The sequence below is a fragment of the Sorex fumeus genome, unplaced genomic scaffold (genome assembly GCF_029834395.1).
Source record: "Sorex fumeus unplaced genomic scaffold, SorFum_2.1 ptg000094l, whole genome shotgun sequence".
In the NCBI taxonomy this organism is placed as follows: domain Eukaryota; kingdom Metazoa; phylum Chordata; class Mammalia; order Eulipotyphla; family Soricidae; genus Sorex; species Sorex fumeus.
In genome coordinates this window covers 20,576,109-20,597,822 of record NW_026606151.1, presented here as the reverse complement: position 1 = coordinate 20,597,822, position 21,714 = coordinate 20,576,109, and the positions used below count along the sequence as shown (strand labels likewise).

The 21,714-nt window shown below is 44.9% G+C and overlaps 4 protein-coding genes, 1 non-coding gene and 2 pseudogenes across 5 annotated transcripts; 2 read left to right on the top strand and 5 right to left on the bottom strand.

The window, feature by feature from the left end:
• Positions 1-2,269: 2,269 nt before the first annotated feature.
• On the bottom strand, positions 2,270-2,673 carry LOC130040305 (protein FAM136A-like; annotated as a pseudogene).
• An 825-nt stretch (positions 2,674-3,498) lies between these two features.
• Positions 3,499-3,570, bottom strand: TRNAM-CAU (transfer RNA methionine (anticodon CAU)). The gene has a single exon. It is a non-coding gene; the product is annotated as a tRNA-Met (tRNA).
• An 868-nt stretch (positions 3,571-4,438) lies between these two features.
• On the top strand, positions 4,439-21,209 carry LOC130040149 (uncharacterized). Its single transcript, XM_056132163.1, has 7 exons — positions 4,439-4,752; positions 4,853-4,954; positions 7,486-7,608; positions 7,765-7,875; positions 8,257-8,648; positions 9,830-10,220; positions 20,861-21,209. Exons 1-7 carry the CDS (start codon positions 4,444-4,446, stop codon positions 21,170-21,172), a joined length of 1,740 nt encoding a protein of 579 aa, XP_055988138.1. The 5' UTR covers positions 4,439-4,443; the 3' UTR covers positions 21,173-21,209.
• LOC130040314 (histone H2B type 1-C/E/F/G/I) lies at positions 7,494-8,110 on the bottom strand. Its single transcript, XM_056132346.1, has one exon. The coding sequence runs from the start codon at positions 7,872-7,874 to the stop codon at positions 7,494-7,496; it is 381 nt and encodes a 126-aa protein (XP_055988321.1). The 5' UTR covers positions 7,875-8,110.
• Positions 8,260-8,763, top strand: LOC130040308 (histone H2A type 1-D). Its single transcript, XM_056132339.1, has one exon. The coding sequence runs from the start codon at positions 8,260-8,262 to the stop codon at positions 8,650-8,652; it is 393 nt and encodes a 130-aa protein (XP_055988314.1). The 3' UTR covers positions 8,653-8,763.
• Positions 12,895-13,892, bottom strand: LOC130040095 (ribosomal biogenesis factor-like; annotated as a pseudogene).
• Positions 16,028-16,414, bottom strand: LOC130040313 (histone H2B type 1-C/E/F/G/I). The gene has a single exon (XM_056132345.1). The coding sequence runs from the start codon at positions 16,412-16,414 to the stop codon at positions 16,034-16,036; it is 381 nt and encodes a 126-aa protein (XP_055988320.1). The 3' UTR covers positions 16,028-16,033.
• Positions 21,210-21,714: the final 505 nt, after the last annotated feature.

Sequence of the window (21,714 nt, the reverse complement as noted above, 5' to 3'; positions counted from 1 at the left end):
TTTTCCTCTTTTTCTCCTTCCACACCTCCCTCCCCTCCCTTCTCTCTTCCTTCTCGTTACTTTCTCACTCTCAGGGTTTATGCTCTACTAGTGCTGACCCATATTCACCATTTTCTTGCGCCCTTCTAGCTCACTTGTAATAGATCTTGGCTTTTCTTGACTAGAAAATTAGCAACTTCTGGAGCACAAAAGTGGGACAGAGAAACAGCCTTTTTCTTTAATGAAAACTGAGAAAACGTGCTGAGTAAACATGTGCTGAATTCCATTTATAAATGATATACATTTATGTATAAATTTTATAGAAATTCCATTTATATGCAATATATGCTGTGTTACATATAATTATAAAAGTAAAAGCTATATCACATAGTGTGTATATATACGTAACGTCTATATAATCTGCAGTCATCTGTCATGTGGGATGTTTTTAACAGAAAGTTTGTTTTATCCTGTAGAAATCTGATTTAGGATTTGTTGCTCCCTCTTTCTGGAAGCAAACTCTTCAGGGGCAATGCTGAGTGAGTGGAAGTGGTGAGAAGCTGTTGAGAACTCTGGATGGTACAGGATGTTGAAGTACAGATGGTACTAAAGGGCTTGTGGATTGGATTGAGGGTGCAAAAGAAATAGAGAAGTCATTTGCCTCTCCAAGATTTTTTCCAAAAATTGTAACACCAAAGTTTTCACTTTGAGCTGGGTAAGAATGCAGGGAGGCCTTCTGGGTGGAAGGGGGCATAAGGACGGGGAGTTCTCTTTGGGGATGCAGACAACTCGGTGGGCCTGAACACAGGCTTTGCATTCTCGGGAGTCACTTTTGGGTCCCTCGAGCCATCCGAGGATGGGGAGTAGCTTTCAGTCCCAAAACAAAACAACAAAAACAAAGAAACAAAAAAATGAGGGAAGGAAAGAAAGAAAGGAAAGAAAGAAAGGAAAGAAAGGAAAGAGAACAAAGATTTTTTTGTGATTTTTTTTTTTGTGGAGGAAAACTTAAAATCTTATTTATTTTTTAGAACCAAACCACTAGAAAGTATATCACAATCTTGAACAGCAAACAGATAGGCTATAATATCAAGTAAAACATTGGTAAAAAGACAAGGGCCTCATCAAAATGATAAGGCGCTGGTACTGGGGCAATGAAGGATGTAAGGCCCCAGGCAAAAGTGTATTTGGAAAACGGGTTGTGTTCCTTTCCTCTAAAGGAGTCACAACTCCTGCCAACCACTAGCTACTTGCCTTTTCTCTCTGTTGCCAAGGGATTGCTTCCCTAGGGCTCTCTTATTTTAGGGGGACAGTGCACAACATACAATACTGAGTTTAGGCTTTCACTGCATTCTACGCATGAAAGCCAGGTTTTTCCTAGATCCAGTCAAACTCTTTTCAACAGTGGAAACTTGCTCTATCAATGTTCATTCCTGTACACTGGTATACACCCAACCAACTCCCTTCTCTCTCCCAGTGTCTCAATACTACCCTGTCACTCAGTTGCAGAGAACCTGGGGTCCATTCTGGCAGCCAGTAAGAGAGAAGCTCCGCTTCAAATTCACTGTTTTAATATTGCCTGTCCTGTTTCTTCAGGGTCTCCAAGCTGAACTTGCAATGCTGGAAAGCTTCAAGTCGTGTGCATTTCCATTGCAATGGCCACAAACAGACACAAAGAACTTCAAAGTTCTTAAACTATCTTTGTTCCCCAACTCTGTACCTTAAACCAATTTCTTGCTCTTGCACGTAAAGTAGAACCAAGCAAAATACAGACCCAGTTCTCCCCCCTGCCCCACACCTCCCTCCTCCCCAAATAGGGACCTCATGGATTATTGCTTTACTGGTTTATAAAAAACGATGTAGTGATCTTTATAGTCAACAGGAGGTTGGAACAAACACTTTCCTTCATTCTCTGTCAGACACTGGCAGATGAGAGGAACCTGCCAGTTTCCTGGTACCCAACTGAGTGCTAAGAAGCAGTTGGCACATTGGAGAACTGTGGTCTGGTAGGAGAGATCCTATAGCCAGGACAAGCAGTTGCCACAGATATTTAGGCTCTCAAATGTCTCCTGTGTTATCTCCGATCCAAACTTAAGCACCATTTTTTTTTTCTTTTTCACGTCAAAGACTGGAAAAATAAAGGAACCAGTATTCCAAGGCAAGTAACCAGTCTTAAACTCGCTGCCTTCCTTTTTTTCTTCATTCGTTGACACGGTTTAAAAAGACAACATTCCCATTTCTCTCTTTCAAAGAGACTCCTGCCCTTGGTCTCCATGGCCTGGGACACAGACTTCTATTTTGCAATGGATGAGAGAGACTCTTTCATGGTTGGGATGAGATGCGTGTGATCATTACACACTTGGTCACACAACTCTCCAGCTGTTGTTTTGCCTGAAGCTCTTTATTCCCTGCATCCATTGAATCTTTGGCTTTGTCGTTGCAATGCATGGTGCACCAGGCCAGGCGGTCCTGGAACTGCTCCAGCTCCCCCCCATCACCAGGGCCTGGGCTTGGGCCAGTGATGCATGGCAGAGCTCAATGCACTGGTGCACCTGTTGCATGGTCGCCTGGGTGTCCTCACAGCAGCTGGCACTGCACCGGAGCATGACACTGCATCTTCCGGATGTTCTCGCGCTCCAGGCTCTTCACCCTGGAGTCCACCGCCTCCTGCACCCGCAGCTGCTGCACCTCCGCCATGGCGACCCCGCTCTCCGGCGACCACATGGACACGCGCTCACGGAGCGATTATGTTTCATATTCAGCATCTTTACTTTTTTTTTATCATTACCTTTACTTTTTTATTCAGCATCTAAGTGGAAAATGGAGAGTAATACAGGATGATCAAATTTAACAGACACACATGCAACTTATGCTGAATAAGGATGTGTTATTAATATGTCTGATTTATAAGTCTGTAGAAATGGGTTATTCAGGTCACAATCCTCAGGACTTAGTAACTGTGTCCTTAATTCTGAACGTCTGACTAACTACAATGATTCTGAACCTCTTCGAAGAAAAGCCTTGGATTCAGTAGACGTCTCGTCTATCACAGGGCCATCACAATCTATCAAGGAGCTTTTTCTTCAAATATGCTGACAACCTGGTCCTTAGTAAAGCAGTACTGCAGATATATGGAATAACATCATCACCCAGAGATTCCGCGAAAAGGACATTCTCTGTAGAACTACATCTAAAAGGAAATAAAAGTCTTTCAGCTTCCACCCGGCCCTCAGTCCTACGCGCAGTGGACTCGAGCATTTCCCGGGCATCACCGAGCACCGCAGAGCGGTCCAGACCTCAGGTGACCCGCAACAACGGCAGAGGAACTCGGGGGGAGCCGAAGGAAGGCGTGTGCGCGCTTTGAATTTTATTTCTCAGAGAAATAATTTGATCTGCGTTCGATGTACAATAGAGAATGTGAGATGTATTCAGTTTTAGTTTGTTTTGTTTGACTTTTAGTATTTGTTAAAGGGTTGAAATTTTTAAAGTACAGAATTGTTACTGGGGGGAATAAAAAGGTGTTAGCAGAGGATGGTTTCGATCCATCGACCTCTGGGTTATGGGCCCAGCACGCTTCCGCTGCGCCACTCTGCTAAGCGATGGTAGCGACCTTGCAGAAGTCCTCTTCATTCTCAATGGAGGCCGGTCACTGACGCTCCACAACTAACCCTGTGAGATTCCATTCACTGCGTTAGGAGTCACGCGTATCGAATCACACGCCATCGACTCGCCAGAATAATGTTGCTTCCCAGATGAATGGCCAGGGGTAGGGCACCACTAGTTCATCGGTAACTGGGTACAGCGGGAGGGACGGCGCGACGTTCTGCTGGAAATCACGGGTTATCAGAACGAGGGACGAAAACAGAGCCAGTGAGGAAGGCCAGAGACTCAAAAAGAACATAAAAGAAAAAAAGGAAAAGTCAAAAACCAACCCACCCAGGCCTTCCCGGGAAGGTCGGAAGTCCAACCCTACATTCATGAAGTCTCTAACGTTGTTTGGCGCGAAACGCTATTCGCTTAGATTCCCCTCGGCTAAGAGGGAGCGGACGCAGCCGCGCCGCTGGGAAGTGCCGCGGCCCTTTGGCCTGAGGGACCGGAAGTGGCGGAGGAGCCGGCTCCCGGACGGCTGCACTTCCGGCCGGCTGGGCTCGCCTCCTGTGCATTCGTTTTAAAAGACCCTAAAGCAGCAAATGATCCTCGGTAGGGAACGCGAAATTCCTGGTCCTGAGAGGGAAAGTTACCACTTGGGAAAGCTGGATCTCCCCCCAAACGCCGCGGTACAGGGCGGATCGGGTGGGCCAGCGCGCAGGGGCCTGACGTCATCGTAGGCGGGCTCGGTGGGCGGGGCCAGGGCGGATCCGACACGCCCACCTGCGTGGCTTCAGTCTTCAATCAGGTCCGTCCTCATTACATATAAAGGAATCAACTTGGCGCTTTTTTCACTTCTGTCCCAGCTGCGACGTCGACATGTCTGGACGAGGTAAAGGCGGGAAGGGCCTGGGCAAGGGCGGCGCCAAGCGCCACCGCAAGGTGCTCCGCGACAACATCCAGGGCATCACCAAGCCCGCCATCCGCCGCCTGGCCCGGCGCGGCGGCGTCAAGCGCATCTCGGGGCTCATCTACGAGGAGACCCGCGGGGTGCTCAAGGTCTTCCTGGAGAACGTCATCCGCGACGCCGTCACCTACACCGAGCACGCCAAGCGCAAGACCGTCACGGCCATGGACGTGGTCTACGCGCTCAAGCGCCAGGGCCGCACCCTCTACGGCTTCGGCGGCTAAGCTCGCACCCCTCAACAAACTCTCAAAGGCCCTTTTCAGGGCCGCCCACATGTATCTGTTAAAGAGCTCGTAACTGCTTTGTTCTTCGAGGATTTAGCCGTTTGTTCCTCCAACCGCCCCACCGACGTCTGCTTACAGGATTCTATTCATGTTTTGTAATCGTAGAATTAAAAACGCTCAAGTCCTGGCCGGTATCGAGGTAATGTCTCTGGGCCATTTCGGTATTTCGATTTCCGAAGGGGTGAGAAGCAAGCTCCTTGCATTTCCTAGCTGGGGATTGAGCCTTCTCCCGGTGAAGCTCTTAAACGCCTGGAGCAGTTGCAGAGCACGTTAAAAACCTTAATTGTGTCCCGGGGTTAAGATGGCGCAGACGGCGGGGAACAAAGGCTCCCCCACCCCCACCCTATCCTCCCCGGACAGCGGCGTGCCGGTGGAGTCTTAGAACAAAGGCTCCGTCGCGGAGCGCACGGTTCCCTACTGCAGGTGGCGGTGTGCGCCGTGGCGCTGATCTGATACTTGACAGCTAGTACAGAAATTGAAAAGATTAGGGATATATTTTGGTGATAGTGTTTCCTAATACTTGATGACACATGATAGCTTACACAAAGGACCATGGGCAGGCATTCAGGATAACAACCCTCACCATTTTGTTAGGTAAACAATAGAAAAGGCAGTTTTCTTCCGTACTGACACAGTTGACTAAAAGTTTCTGATTGCACATCTTGACCCAGTAGAAATGCAATGCAAGAAAGGTGATTTCAAAACCATATATTGTGCGGGCGATCCAGCCCACGTTTGCGGCTTGCAAGGCAAGCGCCCCTGTCAATGGTTGGTTTGGTTGATCCTCTTCAAGTTTCAAGTGTAGCTACTCTTCTGAGGATAAATCTGGTTAGACACTACAGGAAATAAAAAGAGCAGGAGGCAGTGGGAGAATAAAAAGGGAAAAAATGGACCATGGGCAGCTCTGGTGTTAATTCCAGGATCTCTTATTGTCCAAGGCATTTGGTAAATTATTTCTAATTCTAGGCATAAAATGCCCTGGGAAATGAACAAACTTACTGCTGGACCCTTCAACCAAGGCAGGAAAGACTTGGAGATATTGATTCTAAAGAAGTTGAATGTCTTAAAGTAGTTTGGATTGCCCTTCTCATTGTCAGACAAGGAACCTCATTACTGTCTAATGCTTTTAGGCGTTCTTTATAACCATACCTTGTTTAAAGGCTTGAGAACTCTGAGATTCCAAGGTGGGTAGTAGGATCAAGAACATTTTTACTTCAACCAGAGGTTTTAGTCTCAATTATTTTGGAGAATTTTTCTCTGCAGATTCCACTGAGTGTTTCACCAATGCCCTTTAATTTGCCATTCACTCAGCAATGTTACATGCCATTTATCATTTCAGAAGTAAGAAAATGCTCATAGAGGATTTAAGGAATTGGCCCAGATTAGCATTTCACTAGGCAGCCAGTCTATACAACTCCTTGGGGCTAATTAATCAGGGTGTTTATTTTTTCAGTATATTGCTCTAAAATAAATTTAAAGTCAGTTTTGAAAATCAAGAAATGGGTAGCTGAATTTTATACGACAAGGGAATTTTTTTCCTTTGACTTTAAGAAGGAATCACTGATTTAAGGTTCACAGACATTAGCATTTGTAGGAAGAACAGATAAAAGCATATATTTAATGAGACAATAAGATTTTGGGTCCAGGGTTAATGAGACAATAAGATTTTGGGTCCAGGGTTAAGTAGTCAGTGCCTATGGTTCCTGCTCCACACCACAGTGCTCTGAATGCTTTAGCTTGTAAAGTGACTCTTAGTTTCTAGATCTCCTTATATATGTGTAATTAAAAGACCAAATCTGGTCTTTACTCTCTACCTAAAAGTTTCTCTTTTATTCTTATCTTCATTTTCTTTTTGAACCTAATTTTTCTGCTTTTAATAGTAAGTCTGACAGTGTTGAAATACTGCTAGTCCTTGTAGTTATGAAGTGATAATGAACAAGTGTGTTAAGGGATCGCTCAACCCTAATCCTTGGATATGACTAGTAAAGGACAGTCTTTAGCGGACAGATCTGTCATACACCTAGGAGGTCCATGAAATGCTAATGCTTGTAGCCTTTTCTCAGTTAAACCACTGGAAATAATGATTTGGTTTAAAATTTTAAGGTTTCAAGATTAAAAGGCTGACATATTGAAGCACTGCTAACTCCTCAGAAATCACAGGTTGATGAATTATTGCTGGAGACTGTCATTTGCTTTTTCTCCCTCTAATGAGCCATTATTTCTTACAATCTGTACTTGTAGGTAAACAATAGAAAAGTGTGGTGAATGATCGGGCTGAGATTAAAATACATGAAATGTTACTCAGCGTTGAATTTGGGGCAAGAGGAAAGGGAATTAAAGGGAGTGACCCATTTTCAAAAAGATTTAGGAATGCAGGATCAACCTTAATAGCAATTTACATAAATTACTTTAACTGCTAAAATCTAATTCTCTTAGGGTCACAGAATACTGGTGTGATAATGAAAAGCTCAGGAGATTACAAACGATAACAGACCCAAATATCTAGCCTTGCTAGTTGAGTAATGAGGAACAATGAACAAAACTTGTTTAACAAACCAGGGGGGAAAAAAAGGTTTGTAACAGTATTAACTACAGATTGCAAAGCAAGAGTTACAGTTCCTTAAGTGAAAACGTGGGTGGCTCTGAAAAGAGCCTTTGGGGTTTTGATAGACGCTTGCTTACTTGGAGCTGGTGTACTTGGTGACGGCCTTGGTGCCCTCGGACACGGCGTGCTTGGCCAGCTCCCCGGGCAGCAGCAGGCGCACGGCCGTCTGGATCTCCCGCGACGTGATGGTCGAGCGCTTGTTGTAGTGCGCCAGGCGGGACGCCTCGCCGGCGATGCGCTCGAAGATGTCGTTGACGAACGAGTTCATGATGCCCATAGCCTTGGACGAGATGCCCGTGTCGGGGTGCACCTGCTTCAGCACCTTGTACACGTACACCGAGTAGCTCTCCTTGCGGCTGCGCTTGCGCTTCTTGCCGTCCTTCTTCTGCGCCTTGGTCACGGCCTTCTTGGAGCCCTTCTTTGGGGCGGGAGCGGACTTCGCCGGCTCAGGCATCGTAATACTTAATACCAAGTCTCAGGGACAAAGTATAAAGTGTACCCCAGGTACAGCGGCCTCCGTATTTATATTGTGAATATGTAAATGAAGGTTCACATTTGCAGATCCTGATTGGTTCTTAAGTATCTGAACCTCTGATAGGCTCTTTCTCTATTCTAAATTTTCATTGGCTCGTTCGGAGCGTATAGCTTTTGACCTTTCAATTACTTACGCTAAATGTAAAACAGAAGGGAGGGATGTTTTAGTCCTTTCTTTTGATTGGTTGAAATTTGTAGCTGACCAATGTCATTGGCGCTTTTTTTTTTAAAAGACCACCTCCGCAGTCCATAAAACTGTACTTTCTCTCTAACGTGCAATTCGTTTCTTTTCATAACTGAAGACCATGTCTGGACGCGGCAAACAGGGCGGCAAGGCGCGCGCCAAGGCCAAGACCCGCTCGTCGCGGGCCGGCCTGCAGTTCCCCGTGGGCCGAGTGCACCGGCTGCTCCGCAAGGGCAACTACTCGGAGCGGGTGGGCGCCGGCGCCCCGGTGTACCTGGCAGCCGTGCTCGAGTACCTGACGGCCGAGATCCTGGAGCTGGCGGGCAACGCGGCCCGCGACAACAAGAAGACGCGCATCATCCCGCGCCACCTGCAGCTGGCCATCCGCAACGACGAGGAGCTCAACAAGCTGCTCGGCAAAGTGACCATCGCCCAGGGCGGCGTCCTGCCCAACATCCAGGCCGTGCTGCTGCCCAAGAAGACCGAGAGCCACCACAAGGCCAAGGGCAAGTAAATTAGCCCTTGATCGCATTGGCTGCAGCTGCCATCTTAACCAAAGGCTCTTTTCAGAGCCATTCATATTTTCACATAAAAAGCTGTACCTGTCATTTGTTACTCACCCCATACAATTACCAGTGGTAGTAATAAGACTATTAGGCTCTGCTTTAATGTGGTGAGGGTAAACCGAAGCTTATGAGAGGAGGGTTAGTAATGTGTGGAATAATGAGTTTGTGCAAGGAACTGACACTTGAAGGTACGGTACCGTAAGGTAATTCTGAAAAAACGTTATGGTGATTAAAGTAAAAACTAGGAATGTTTCTTCTAAGTGTTTGGAGTGCACTATGAGTATGTTTTTCTACTGTAGCCTATTAAGTCGTGTTTCTCAATCTCAGAATTCCGGGTTAGAGAAAAGCCTGATAATTTTAATAATTAAAAAAAATTATTAGCAGTTTACTTGTACTCCTATCTATAAGTCCAAGGTCGCATAAAATCTGGGGCAAAAAGGGTTCAGGTGGGGTGTAAGTATGGGTAGCTTTGCTCTGAAGGAGAATTAAAGGAAAGGAAATGGTAGTAGAGACAGTTAATTGAAAAGGTTAAAAGCTCTCTAACCTCTCTAGCTGAAAAGGTTAGAGAGCCGTTGGCAAATTGAAAGTGAGCGCGGGCTTTTCAAATTCCGAATGACGCGATGTTGTCCTTAGGGCTTCCGGACTCTAGCAGACAGTTTGGCAATTTCCCCATCATTTCCAGGCCAGGGGCTTTATCATGGTAATGAACCAAGAACCCGGACGTCTAAGTAAAAGATTTCAAAGTAGTAACGTATTGTCACTCCTGCAACACGGCCGCGGGCTTTCCTGAGGTGGGGAGGGGGGAGACTGGGAACGCCGGCAGATCTGTTGTCAAAAGCATGCTCTCGATTTGGACCAATACAAAGATCTGCGGAATAAAAACTGGCACCTTTTATGATTCCGATGTTTCTTACAAACTGAAATACACTTACCACGAATACAATAAAATGAACTCTTTTGGGTCATAGCCCTAACAAGGAGAGCGGGAATTGGAACGTGGAGTCAGCTATCCAATCAGAACCTTAGGCGCGCACCAATCACTTTCCAGCTAATGAGTGTTTCGCGCGGGAACCTTTGAAAACTACTTCAGCCAATCAGCATGCTTCTGAGTATATATAACTGCAGCCTCACTCTTCTTTCTGAGCGTTATCTCCAGTCCTTTGAAATGGCCCGGACTAAGCAGACCGCTCGCAAGTCGACCGGCGGGAAGGCGCCCCGCAAGCAGCTGGCCACCAAGGCGGCCCGCAAGAGCGCGCCGGCCACGGGCGGCGTCAAGAAGCCGCACCGCTACCGGCCCGGCACCGTGGCGCTGCGCGAGATCCGCCGCTACCAGAAGTCCACCGAGCTGCTCATCCGCAAGCTGCCGTTCCAGCGGCTGGTGCGCGAGATCGCGCAGGACTTCAAGACCGACCTGCGCTTCCAGAGCTCGGCCGTCATGGCGCTGCAGGAGGCGTGCGAGGCCTACCTGGTGGGGCTCTTCGAGGACACCAACCTCTGCGCCATCCACGCCAAGCGCGTCACCATCATGCCCAAGGACATCCAGCTGGCGCGCCGCATCCGCGGGGAGCGGGCGTAACAAGCTTCCTCGGCTGGTAAAATTAGTCCTAAAAGGCTCTTCTAAGAGCCACCCAACTTGTCTCAAAAGAGCCGTAAGACCAAGAATCTTGATCTTATTACTGTGCGTTTGCAAACCAACCGTCTGAAGTAACTACAGAACCTGGCGTTTGCAAACGCCAGGTTTTGCAAACCTGGCGTCCCCGAACAACCTAACATTGTAGACGATAAGAAGCAGCCTTCTCTGAGTATAAAATCAATTACCCGTTTTCTGAAGTTAGCACGGTAGGTACAGCTCTAACTTGTTAGTCTAGGTCTGGCATATGAGTATTCTGGCATGAGTTTCTTACATGTTTCAGAATTCTCTAAGTCTGGGAAGTGCAATTTTAGAGGAGAGAGGTTATTTCCTACTGAGAAATGCCTCTTAAAGTGTTTCACAGTGCCAAGATTTTCTGAATATAGAAAGTATCCTATCTTTTTAATAACATGGTGCAGCCTCCCTACACTGATACTTGACATTACCCAGGACAGCTGCTCACTGGGCAGATTAGCACAGTTTCAGTCAGCTGTACTTTATCAAATTTTATATAGCAGTATCTTTATTTTTTCTTTTAGCCTTTTGTCTCTTTTGAGATGCACATTGCAATACTGTGGGCCATCACTCAAATCAGTGCTTGGTGGGCTTAGCTGGCATTGCACTGAACCTGGGTGGTTAAGTGTGCAAGACGCCTATTCAGGCACTCTAAGCTATCTCCTTTGGCTTCTTTTTATTTATTTATTTATTTATTTATTGGTGGGGGAAGAGGGTGATTTAGTCCACACACAGTGGTGCTCAGTGTTCACTCCAGGCTCTGTGCTCCACACTCCCACCTGCTGCTAGGTATCTATCTAACCAAGGTCACTTGTGTGGAAAGCAAGTACCCTAGCCTCTCTACTATCTCTCTCTTGTCCTTTCTAGAGGTTTTTTTTTTTTTTTTTTTTTTTTTTTTTTGCTTTTTGGGCCACACCCGGCGATGCACAGGGCTTACTCCTGGCTCTGCACTCAGAAATTACTCCTGGCGGTGCTCTGGGGACCATATGGGATGTTGGGGATCGAACATGGGTTGGCCGCGTTCAGGGCAAACGCGCTACCCGCTGTGCTGTCACTGCAGCCCCCTTTTTTAAATCTTAAGTTTACGTGACACTTTAGGATATTTTGAAGTAGAAACAATAGCTTAATAAGCCCATGTTTATGTCACCCAATCTTCAACATCATCACTGGCCAATTTCTTTCTTTGTTTGGGTCACACCCAGAAGTGTGACATGGGGGCCATGGGTGGTGCTGGGAATTGATCAGGTGTCTGACACATGCAAGTCAAGAGCCTAATCTCTTTGCTCTGTCTCTGGCTCTGCTTTCTTTTTCTGGGAAGGGCTACTTCTGCCTATCATGTAAGCTTGATGGTAGCTTGCATGTGCTGTGTTCTCTCCCCTGCAAGGTGGAAACTACCAGGGCCACATCCAATGGTGTTCAGGGATCAAACTATATACCTGCCTCTTGGCCGTATCCCTGGCTCCAAAAATGACTTACACTTTGGCTGCCCTACTGTCTAGATGATTAGAAAGGAAATCATATCATTTTTCTCTCCATATCTTATCATGTGTCTCCTACTTTGAAACCTGAGTATGGTGCTTGGCATTACTCCTCCTGCACCAGATTTCTTAACATTGATCAATTTTACATTTACAGTGTGTCTGAGGCTGGACTAAGTTGGGAAAAGATCCATAGCAAAATTGAACCAATAGTCTAGTCTCATGGAATTCCCGTTTGACTCAAGAGGAGACACATGCCAAGTGCTGTGAATAAGTAAAGTAATTATGTTAATGGTGATGATACTATTTTGAGGAAAAGTGCTCTGGGAACTGACATTTAGAGGAAAATTATCTCAGCAAAGATGGAAAGTGGCAAGCAGTAGAAAGAGGAGGGAGAGTGCTGAGGTGTGTGTAAGGTTGTGTTTGGAATGGGCAGGGTCCCTAGGCAAGAGGAAGGCTGAGCAATGAAGGGTGAGGGGTCATGTGGTAACAAGTCAAGGAAAAAAATTTGATTTTTTTTTTTAACAAAATAGGAGACTAACACCCAAGAATGGCCGAGATTAGTACCAGGAATTTTACTCCATGGCTTGGAGGCCAGCCACACATGCTAGGGGAGAAGGGAGCTCAGATAGAGAAGGGAGCACCAAATAAAGGGTGTTGGGAGGATCCTCCCAGGATGGGAGAAGCATGCTGGAAGTAGACTATAGATCAAACATGATTGTCACCCATTGCCTCTTTTGCAACCACAACACCCAATAAGAGAGAGAGAACAAAAGGGAATGCCCTGCCACAGAGGCAGGGTGGGATGGGGGGTGGGAGGGATACTGGGATCCATGGTGGTGGGAAATGGGCACTGGTGGAGGGATGGGTATTTGATTATTGTATAATTGAAACCCAAGCACAAAAATTTGTAAGTCTACAACTGTACCTCATGGTGTCTCACTAATAAAAATTTTAAAAATATATAAATAAATAAATAAAATAGATGAAAAAATTTGACTTTTTTTGGGTATGAATCATTTAGTTTTTTGATCTTGGGGGGAGTTTGCTGCATCACCAGTGTTGTATTACAGCTGAGCCAATAACTTTGAAGCTTCAACATTAACTGGTTCATTTTCATGACACTGCTGAGAAATCAGTGGTTCCTGCAGGGGCTCCACGGAAAGGCCTTTTGAGAAGTATGCAAGTTCCTTTTGTAGGTCTACAGAAGCTTTATTGATTTTGTTTACCTTTTTCTCATTCGCAATATTTATTTTCTTGAGGTTACTGGTAGCTGGTTTTGCGTTGTTTTTAGCTTTCAAGTGTTTCTGGGTGGCTACCTAGAACACATTCCTGGTCTTCTGTCCTCTTTGTTTTTGGCCCCTGTCAGCTAGATCTCCAACCCTCTCGTTCTGCAGCTCGGGCTCCAGGTGATGCCATAGGCGCTCACCTTGACTTTTTATCTGAGTGAGAGACAGAGAGTTTAAGTTCTCCAGTGGGGTTGAACACAGGAATTTTTGTCTCGCTGTTCACTAGTTCTGCTGTATTTTGTTTCTCTCCAATATGTTCCAGCTGGAAAAGGGCTCCCTTGTCTTTCTGCTTTGTGATTTTTCACCTTGAAAATAGAAAATGACCTGAAGAATAGTCACAGAATGGAGAAAAATCTAAAAAAACTAGTTTGGAGCTAAACTTCATTCATATTATAACACTTGAATTTATTCATTTCATCATAGCCATAGACAAGCTGTATGTGTTTGCCTGTCTAGTTCAGAAGTGCATATTTGAGGCTGGAGAGATATTTCAGTGGGCTGGCATGCAAGCTTTGCCTGCAGGAGGCCTGGGCTTAGTTACTAGACAATAATGTCCCCAGAAATGCATGTTTGTTTGTATCTGAGTAACAGAAAGAAGTTCCTGTGTCAGGGTAAGTTGGGGCTATTCAGCTTTATTTCTCTGGCTCCTTGTCAGATTTTTTTTCCGCTGAATTTCTGCTTTCTGTCCCTGAAAGCTCTATTATGTCATGAATGGCTACATATTTACAAGTACCCCTTCTGAGTCATGTAGTTACTGAACCCAATTTGAGGTCCATACTGCTTGAATAAGAGAAAACCCTCTAACAACCCATGTTTATTCCTGAGAAAATGGTAGACTTGTCTCCCAAGCCATCTTTTTTTCCTTTTTCCATAGTGGAGATGGGAGGCATACCCAGCTGTGTCCAGAGCTTACTCATTGCTCTGTGCTCATAGATCACTCCTGCCAGTCTTGGGAGACCATATGTGATGCTAAGGATCAAATCTAGTTGGATTGCTTGCAAGGCAAGCACATTACCTGTAGTACTAACTCTCCTATCACTTTTAAACTATTGTATACTTGATTTGGGTTAGGAAGTTTTCATTTTTTTGTGGGGGAAGTTTGATGCCCAGAGATAACCCAGAGATACTCAGGGGTTACTCCAGCCTCTGCATCCAGGAATTACTCCTTGTAGTGGGCTTGTGGGATCATATGGGATACCAGATGTCTGCCCTGTGCAAGGTAAACACCCTACCAGTTTTGTTTGTTGTTTTTTTTTTAGTTTATTTATTTATTTATTTATTTATTGCTTTTTTGGGTCACACCTGGCGATGCACAGGGGTTACTCCTGGCTCTGCACTCAGGAATTACCCCTGGCGGTGCTCAGGGGACCATATGGGCTGCTGGGAATCGAACCTGGGTTGGCCGCATGCAAGGCAAACGCCCTACCCGCTGTGCTATCTCTCCAGCCCCTGTTGTTTTATTTTTGAGCCACTCCTGGTGATGCTCAGGGTTCATTCCTGGCTGTGTGCTCTAGGATAACTCCTGATTATACTTGGCAGGAGCACATGGGATGCTGGAGACTGAACCCTGAGAAATGTCACAGAGACTAAGATGCTCTCCTTATATTCAGGGACTGAGAGGTTTTTTTGGGGGGGTAAGGGAAGGTTGGGCCACACCTTCCAGGAATAAAACCAAACTCACAGTTCCTGAATGCAAGGGGAACACCTTAGCCTCTGTGTTATTTCTCAGTCCCTTAACATAAGTTTATTCTGTTTATTAGAAGGCCAAAAGGGGACTTTCAAGAATCTTTGCTAAGAAGTGGCTCTATAACTCAAGTATCTTTTGTATTCAAACTGTCTTAAACATATGGTGATTTCAAATAAAAGGTTTGATTCTAATTACGGTTTATCTTTATTCTCAATTAGAGCAACTCTTACCAATATTAATGTCCCTTATGCTGTCTACAGAGTTGTTTTTTTGAAGTTTTCTCTCCTTCCTTCCTTTCTTTCTTTCTTTCTTTCTTTCTTAATTTCTTTCTCTCTTTCTCTTTTTTTCTCTCTCACTGGCTCGCTTGCTTGCTATGTTGGGTGCCAGAGTCACATGTAGCAATGATCATGGGTTTCTCCTGGTTGTGCTTGGGGGGACTAGATGAGATACTGAGGATCAAACCCAGATAGGCCATGAAAAAGGCAGACACCCCACCTGCCATACTACCTTTCCAGTCCCTGATTATTTATTTTTTAAAAAATTATTTTAATTTGTCTTTGGACCACACCTAGTAGTGTTTAGGGTTTACCCCTGGATGTGCGCTCACGGAATACTCCCCATGGACATGTGAAGGAATGATAGGATCAAACTCAGGTTGACTGAGTGCAAAGCAAATGCCCTATCCACTGTTGTACCTCTCCAGTCCATAAAGGTGGCTATTTTTAACTATAAATTTAGACAATTTTATGCAGCTTGGTGTGACCAGTGAATATTTTTAGAAAAGGTGGAATGGATTTTAAAAAGTGAAATACTAAGAGTTTAAATGAATGTCCATGTTGGTTCTTTGCTTTCTTTTCCATAGATATGAATGTGACCTGAGTGACAATAGAAAAGCAACATCTGGTTAAAAACAGAGTAGCTCAGACAAATTTCCCTGAAGTGACTTAATTACATTCAGCCCATTAAAAAAATCCATAGGTGGGCAAGAAGGTTATGTGGGTAATCAGGCCTTAGTTTCTAGCAGCCTGTGGTTTCCTGAACTTGGCCAAAGTGATTCCAGAGCACTGTAAAGATTAACAGTTTACTCCTAGTACATGGGAATAAAAAGACCTAAAGTCCTTACTAAATAAGCATAGGCTTTGGCTAATAAAAAGTATTAAAGCTCTTTATTTGAAATAGTGAGTGGCTCTGAAAAGAGCCTTTGGGGTTTTGATAGACACAGGAGCTTGCTTACTTGGAGCTGGTGTACTTGGTGACGGCCTTGGTGCCCTCGGACACGGCGTGCTTGGCCAGCTCCCCGGGCAGCAGCAGGCGCACGGCCGTCTGGATCTCCCGCGACGTGATGGTCGAGCGCTTGTTGTAGTGCGCCAGGCGGGACGCCTCGCCGGCGATGCGCTCGAAGATGTCGTTGACGAACGAGTTCATGATGCCCATGGCCTTGGACGAGATGCCCGTGTCGGGGTGCACTTGCTTGAGCACCTTGTACACGTACACCGAGTAGCTCTCCTTGCGGCTGCGCTTGCGCTTCTTGCCGTCCTTCTTCTGCGCCTTGGTCACGGCCTTCTTGGAGCCCTTCTTCGGGGCGGGCGCGGACTTTGCCGGTTCAGGCATGTTGCAAAAACGTTAGCCAAACGTCTAACAATGCAGGATGAATGGCCTGGCTGCGCGACTTTTGTATGGCCTCTATGCAAATAGGGTGTAAGCTATGCAGTTTCTGATTGGATAACGTTGCCCAATAAAAATGCAATACAAATAAGGTGATTTCAAAGCTACAATTTCATTGGTCGTATGTGGAAACCACCGCAAACACTTTCCCCCACACCTTCAGACAGGCTTTCACTTTTAAAAATATTGCAAAGGATTAGTGTCCGTTGAACATTTATTTGTAAAACCTGGTTTTCTTCACACTTTCTAAATCTCTCTCAGATTCTTTGATTCGCAGCGGAAAAGTTCTGATACAGATTGACGATATTAAATTTTTATTATTTTTAGGAAGGAATCACAGATACTACAAAAGAATCCAAATGTTTGCAAATTTTAGTTACTCTTTTGTCCGCTTCTGTCTGGTCAACGTAGGCAATATTAAAAGATTTTTCGGAAACATTAATCCCCAATTCAATAGCTGTGTGATTTTAATGTCTCAAAAACGTTCAAATTCTTAAATAAGATAAGAAGCTGTGGAATATTAATTCTTATATGTTCCCAATCGTAGAGCCAAAGGTGTTGGTTTGGAGTCACAAATTAAGTTATGTGTAAAATTATATGGTGAATAAAGCGGGAAGAACTCCACAGAAAACACAATGCAATGCGACGGGTGATGCAGTTTAGAATGGACATGGTAGCCAATCAGAAAGCCGGACAATTTGCGCGCGTTATTTGAACAATCCGACCAATCAGAAGGACTTGGACTGTATAAATACCGGCGAGAGGAGGAAGATCTTCACTATCAGGCACTCCTCAAGAGTTCCGGTCATGGCTCGTACCAAGCAGACGGCTCGCAAGTCGACGGGCGGGAAGGCGCCCCGCAAGCAGCTGGCCACCAAGGCGGCCCGCAAGAGCGCGCCGGCCACGGGCGGCGTCAAGAAGCCGCACCGCTACCGGCCCGGCACCGTGGCGCTGCGCGAGATCCGCCGCTACCAGAAGTCCACCGAGCTGCTCATCCGCAAGCTGCCGTTCCAGCGGCTGGTGCGCGAGATCGCGCAGGACTTCAAGACCGACCTGCGCTTCCAGAGCTCGGCCGTCATGGCGCTGCAGGAGGCCTGCGAGGCCTACCTGGTGGGGCTCTTCGAGGACACCAACCTCTGCGCCATCCACGCCAAGCGCGTCACCATCATGCCCAAGGACATCCAGCTGGCGCGCCGCATCCGTGGGGAGCGGGCTTAAAGCTCACCTTGCTGGTGTCCCCGACCCTGTCCCTAAAGGCTCTTTTCAGAGCCACCCACAGTGTCAACTAGAAAGTGCTGTTAAACACAGGAAATCTGGTAATTGATACTCATTTAAAATAAGAGAGCGTCTTTGTAATTGTGGCAGTGTAACCTGCGTATTATACTGTACCTGTTCCATTTTAATTACTAATATAGGAAGACTTTTAGGTTTTCCAGAAAAATTAGGTGTATTTTGGCAGTCTGTTACCTCTGACACAACTTGGAAGGTGTAATTAACGCCTTCCCGTGTATTAAATTCAGATGAAATGAATACTTAGGTGTTAATTTATCTGTATGGCTGAATTCTAAAATCGATCGTATCATGAGTACAGTTTATAGTTAACTCATCTTAGCCTTTTTCTTAAGAGGTGCTTAACGATTGTACATGTTATAAGAGGCAGAAGAAAAGAGGGTTCACAGTTCTCTGCTTCAACTATCTTCTTAAGCATGAGATAGTGGCCCCACTAAATTCCCCATAAACATTCAACATATTAGGAATTCAGAGCAAACAACCACTCTGCAGACTCGTGCTTTCTAAGGTCCAAGCCAGACCTTGAAACTAACAATAGAATCTCATTTGCTGGGAATTCTCAAGAGCTAATGTAACAAAGTTCTAGGTGTTTTGCCAGACAAGCTGAAAACAATCCCTGAAGCCATGCAAGATTTGTGGATTCAGCTTTCACAGGCATTTAAGAGCTCTCAGTTTAAAAACTTGGTTAATTTCTAGCCTGGGGACATAAGTAAATACCCAAGTAGTTGAAAACTTTCTCCAGAGAGTGAAAATCCTTACTGAAAGTCCAGGTCAATGAATTGCCATGCCTGCCTGTAACCAAGATTCTGGGCTTCTGCAATTTACTAATCCAACATAGCTGACTTGCTGAAGTCAACCAGAAAACAGAAGGCGGATTTTAGGAAGTTACAACAGGAATGGCTCAATGTAGAATTTGAAACTTGAAGCCCGTTTATAAAAACACTTCCTAAAACTATTTAGAGGAATATTCAGCAACTAGTTATTCCGATACCACCTTTTAGAAAGCTCAGAGAAATGCAGGTAAAACAGAATGTGGTGATGTGTCAAAAACCAGCCCTTGGGTGAACAGGCCTGAAGCTGGGGTGCTGTGAGGATTAAGAAAAGAGAGAAATAAGAGAAAACGCATGGGATGAGAGGGCAACGCGATCTCAGGGGCTGAGAATTGTGACTGTCCTTAGCTTGCTATATTTCTTGCTTTTAACTGGTAAATACCAGGAGAACTACGAACATTTTTTAGTTGGATTAGAGTTTTACATTTCTGAGGTTGTTGGTCAAAATCTAAATATCAACAGGCTTAGCTGAGCATAAACACAAACGTGGTTTTAGTTGAACATAATGAGAAACAGAAATAAAGCACTTCCTTGAAATTCTTGGAGAGCTGCCCAGGGGCCATCACTTAATCTTGGGGTTCCAGCATTCTGGATTCTGGACCCCAACAGTGATGGACGGTGAAACAAAAGTCCAGTACATAAAATTCATAATTTTATTTAGATTACCTTAAAAGAGGAAACCACTATCTTTCAATAACATATATGAAATTAATTCTATTTAGTCACCAATAAAGCAGAAGACAATCCGGATGGAGTTCAAGGAAGGGCTTGATGTTCAGTTTACAAAGGAAAATATACTTAATAATTGCACATTCCATTTGTATCTGTATAAGATTCTGAGAAATGGAAGCACCAGATGGATGACATTAGTGTTTGCTTAAGGACAGAGTAGAGGTGGGTGGGTGCATAATAAAAGTTGTTGATGACAGAACTCTTATATATCAATCGTGTGGTGATACATGGATCTATGTGTAGAATAAAATCCCACAGACATGTGCTAGCAAATGCACATCCAAGCATGTGCATGTGAAAAATGGTGATAGCCGAAAGGGCCTGAACTTTTTTTCCTTTTTTTTTTTTTAATGGTTTTGGGACTACACCTGGCAGTACTCAGAGTTTATTCTTGGTTCTCTGCACTGGAATCATGCCTGGTGGGGTCCAGGGACATAAAAAGTATACTGGGGATCAATGTTGCTTGGTTGCATTCAAGACAACCTCCCTAACAGCTACTGTTATTTTAACCCCAGGCTTGAGCTGTATTTCCTTAATGTTAATTACCTGTTTTCTGTATTGTAAGATTATAGAGTGTCACAACTAGGAACTAGATTGAAGAAACTCTCTGTAATACTGCTACTTTGGATAATCTGGTTGTTTAAAGAAGATGATATAAAACTGTTGTTAGGTATTTTAGTTGTTAATGATACTGCCTGGGTTCCTGTATTTTTATATATGTATACTCATCTCCATAAGGCTCAATTAATATTTTTTTCTCAGACTTTTAAAATGGTTACTTCCTTTGGACTGAGGTTTATTTAGTTCACCTACCTTGGCCCAAGGGTATATGGGCCACATATTTTTTTTTCTATTACTGTCCTTGCATTAAAAGTTATTATACAGGGTTTTTAAAAAAAGTTATTATATAGGTATTTTTAAGAAGATCGCAGGCCTAACTGTAGTTTAGAATCACTTCCAGCCATGCTAAGGAAATTTGTGCAGTGCTGGGGGTCAATCCGGGTCAACAGCATAAAAGGCAAGCAAACTATCTCTCATGCCCCTAAATACTTTTTTGAGGAGTCATTGAGATCGGGATAGATTAAAAAACATGTCCACGGGTTAAGATTAGACACTATGGAATCCAAACTCAAGGTCTGGTTGGGTTACTTGAAAACACATTTATGAATTTCTTCTTGGGGTTTGGGATTGTTAGGATTTCACTATAATTAGTGAAGTAATATATCAAATAGACATATCTATTTGATACAGGTAAGGAATAGACAAATTTTTAAACGCATGTACCTAAACGTGTATTTAAAATCAAATTAATTTTAAGTGCATTTTAATATTTCTTTTACTTACATATTGATGTACTAGAAATGCCAGCAAATCTCCCCGCCCACTCTGTCATTTAAGCAGAGGGCGGGGACTCATGCAGTTTCCCGCCGTTTCCTGGCTTCTGGTTCTCAACAAGGTCCGCAAGGACTGTATATATGGGACCTGCGGGAACGCTTAGCTCACTTTCAATTTCCTGCGTGCAGCTCTAAATTTCAAAGAGATGTCTGGTCGTGGTAAAGGCGGGAAAGGCCTGGGCAAAGGCGGCGCCAAGCGCCACCGCAAGGTGCTGCGCGACAACATCCAGGGCATCACCAAGCCCGCCATCCGCCGCCTGGCCCGGCGCGGCGGCGTCAAGCGCATCTCGGGGCTCATCTACGAGGAGACCCGCGGGGTGCTCAAGGTCTTCCTGGAGAACGTCATCCGCGACGCCGTCACCTACACCGAGCACGCCAAGCGCAAGACCGTCACGGCCATGGACGTGGTCTACGCGCTCAAGCGCCAGGGCCGCACCCTCTACGGCTTCGGAGGCTAAACTTTAAAACAATAAACAAGTTCATACTTAAAGGCTCTTTTTAGAGCCACCCATTTTTTCTGCAAAAGAGCTCGCACTTAACGTTTCTGCACCTGTTTCCTTAGTGCAGTGCTCATTAGGACACTTAGGTACAAGAATAGTGCGCGGTTGCTATTAGCAAATTTAAGTTATTATATAGGTATTTTTAAGAAGATCGCAGGCCTAACTGTAGTTTAGAATCACTTCCAGCCATGCTAAGGAAATTTGTGCAGTGCTGGGGGTCAATCCGTCTTTGGTGTATGTCCCCAATGGCACTTTGATTTTTAAATGTAGCACGTGCCTTCATTTTGGTCAAATGCAAGGATTATGTTAATAAAAGGTGGATAGAAAGGAGAACGAAAACAGCACAAGGTGGTCCTGTCAACACCAGCAAAAGAGAAAAACCCAAATACAGAATTGAAATTTGTATTTTTTTGAAATTATTTAAAACTCGTCAGAGAAAGCTTGACCCAAAGGAGGTCACTATAGTGTACTAAGGTTAACTGTTCTGCATTTAAAGACAC

Coding starts and splice junctions, on each gene's coding strand:
- LOC130040149 (XM_056132163.1), top strand. CDS start 4,444: ATGTCTGGACGAGGTAAAGGCGGGAAGGGCCTGGGCAAGGGCGGCGCC. Junction 4,955..7,485: donor AAGTCCTGGCCGGTATCGAG/GTAATGTCTCTG, acceptor GGGTTTTGATAG/ACGCTTGCTTACTTGGAGCT. Junction 7,609..7,764: donor GGATCTCCCGCGACGTGATG/GTCGAGCGCTTG, acceptor TACACCGAGTAG/CTCTCCTTGCGGCTGCGCTT.
- LOC130040314 (XM_056132346.1), bottom strand. CDS start 7,874: ATGCCTGAGCCGGCGAAGTCCGCTCCCGCCCCAAAGAAGGGCTCCAAG.
- LOC130040308 (XM_056132339.1), top strand. CDS start 8,260: ATGTCTGGACGCGGCAAACAGGGCGGCAAGGCGCGCGCCAAGGCCAAG.
- LOC130040313 (XM_056132345.1), bottom strand. CDS start 16,414: ATGCCTGAACCGGCAAAGTCCGCGCCCGCCCCGAAGAAGGGCTCCAAG.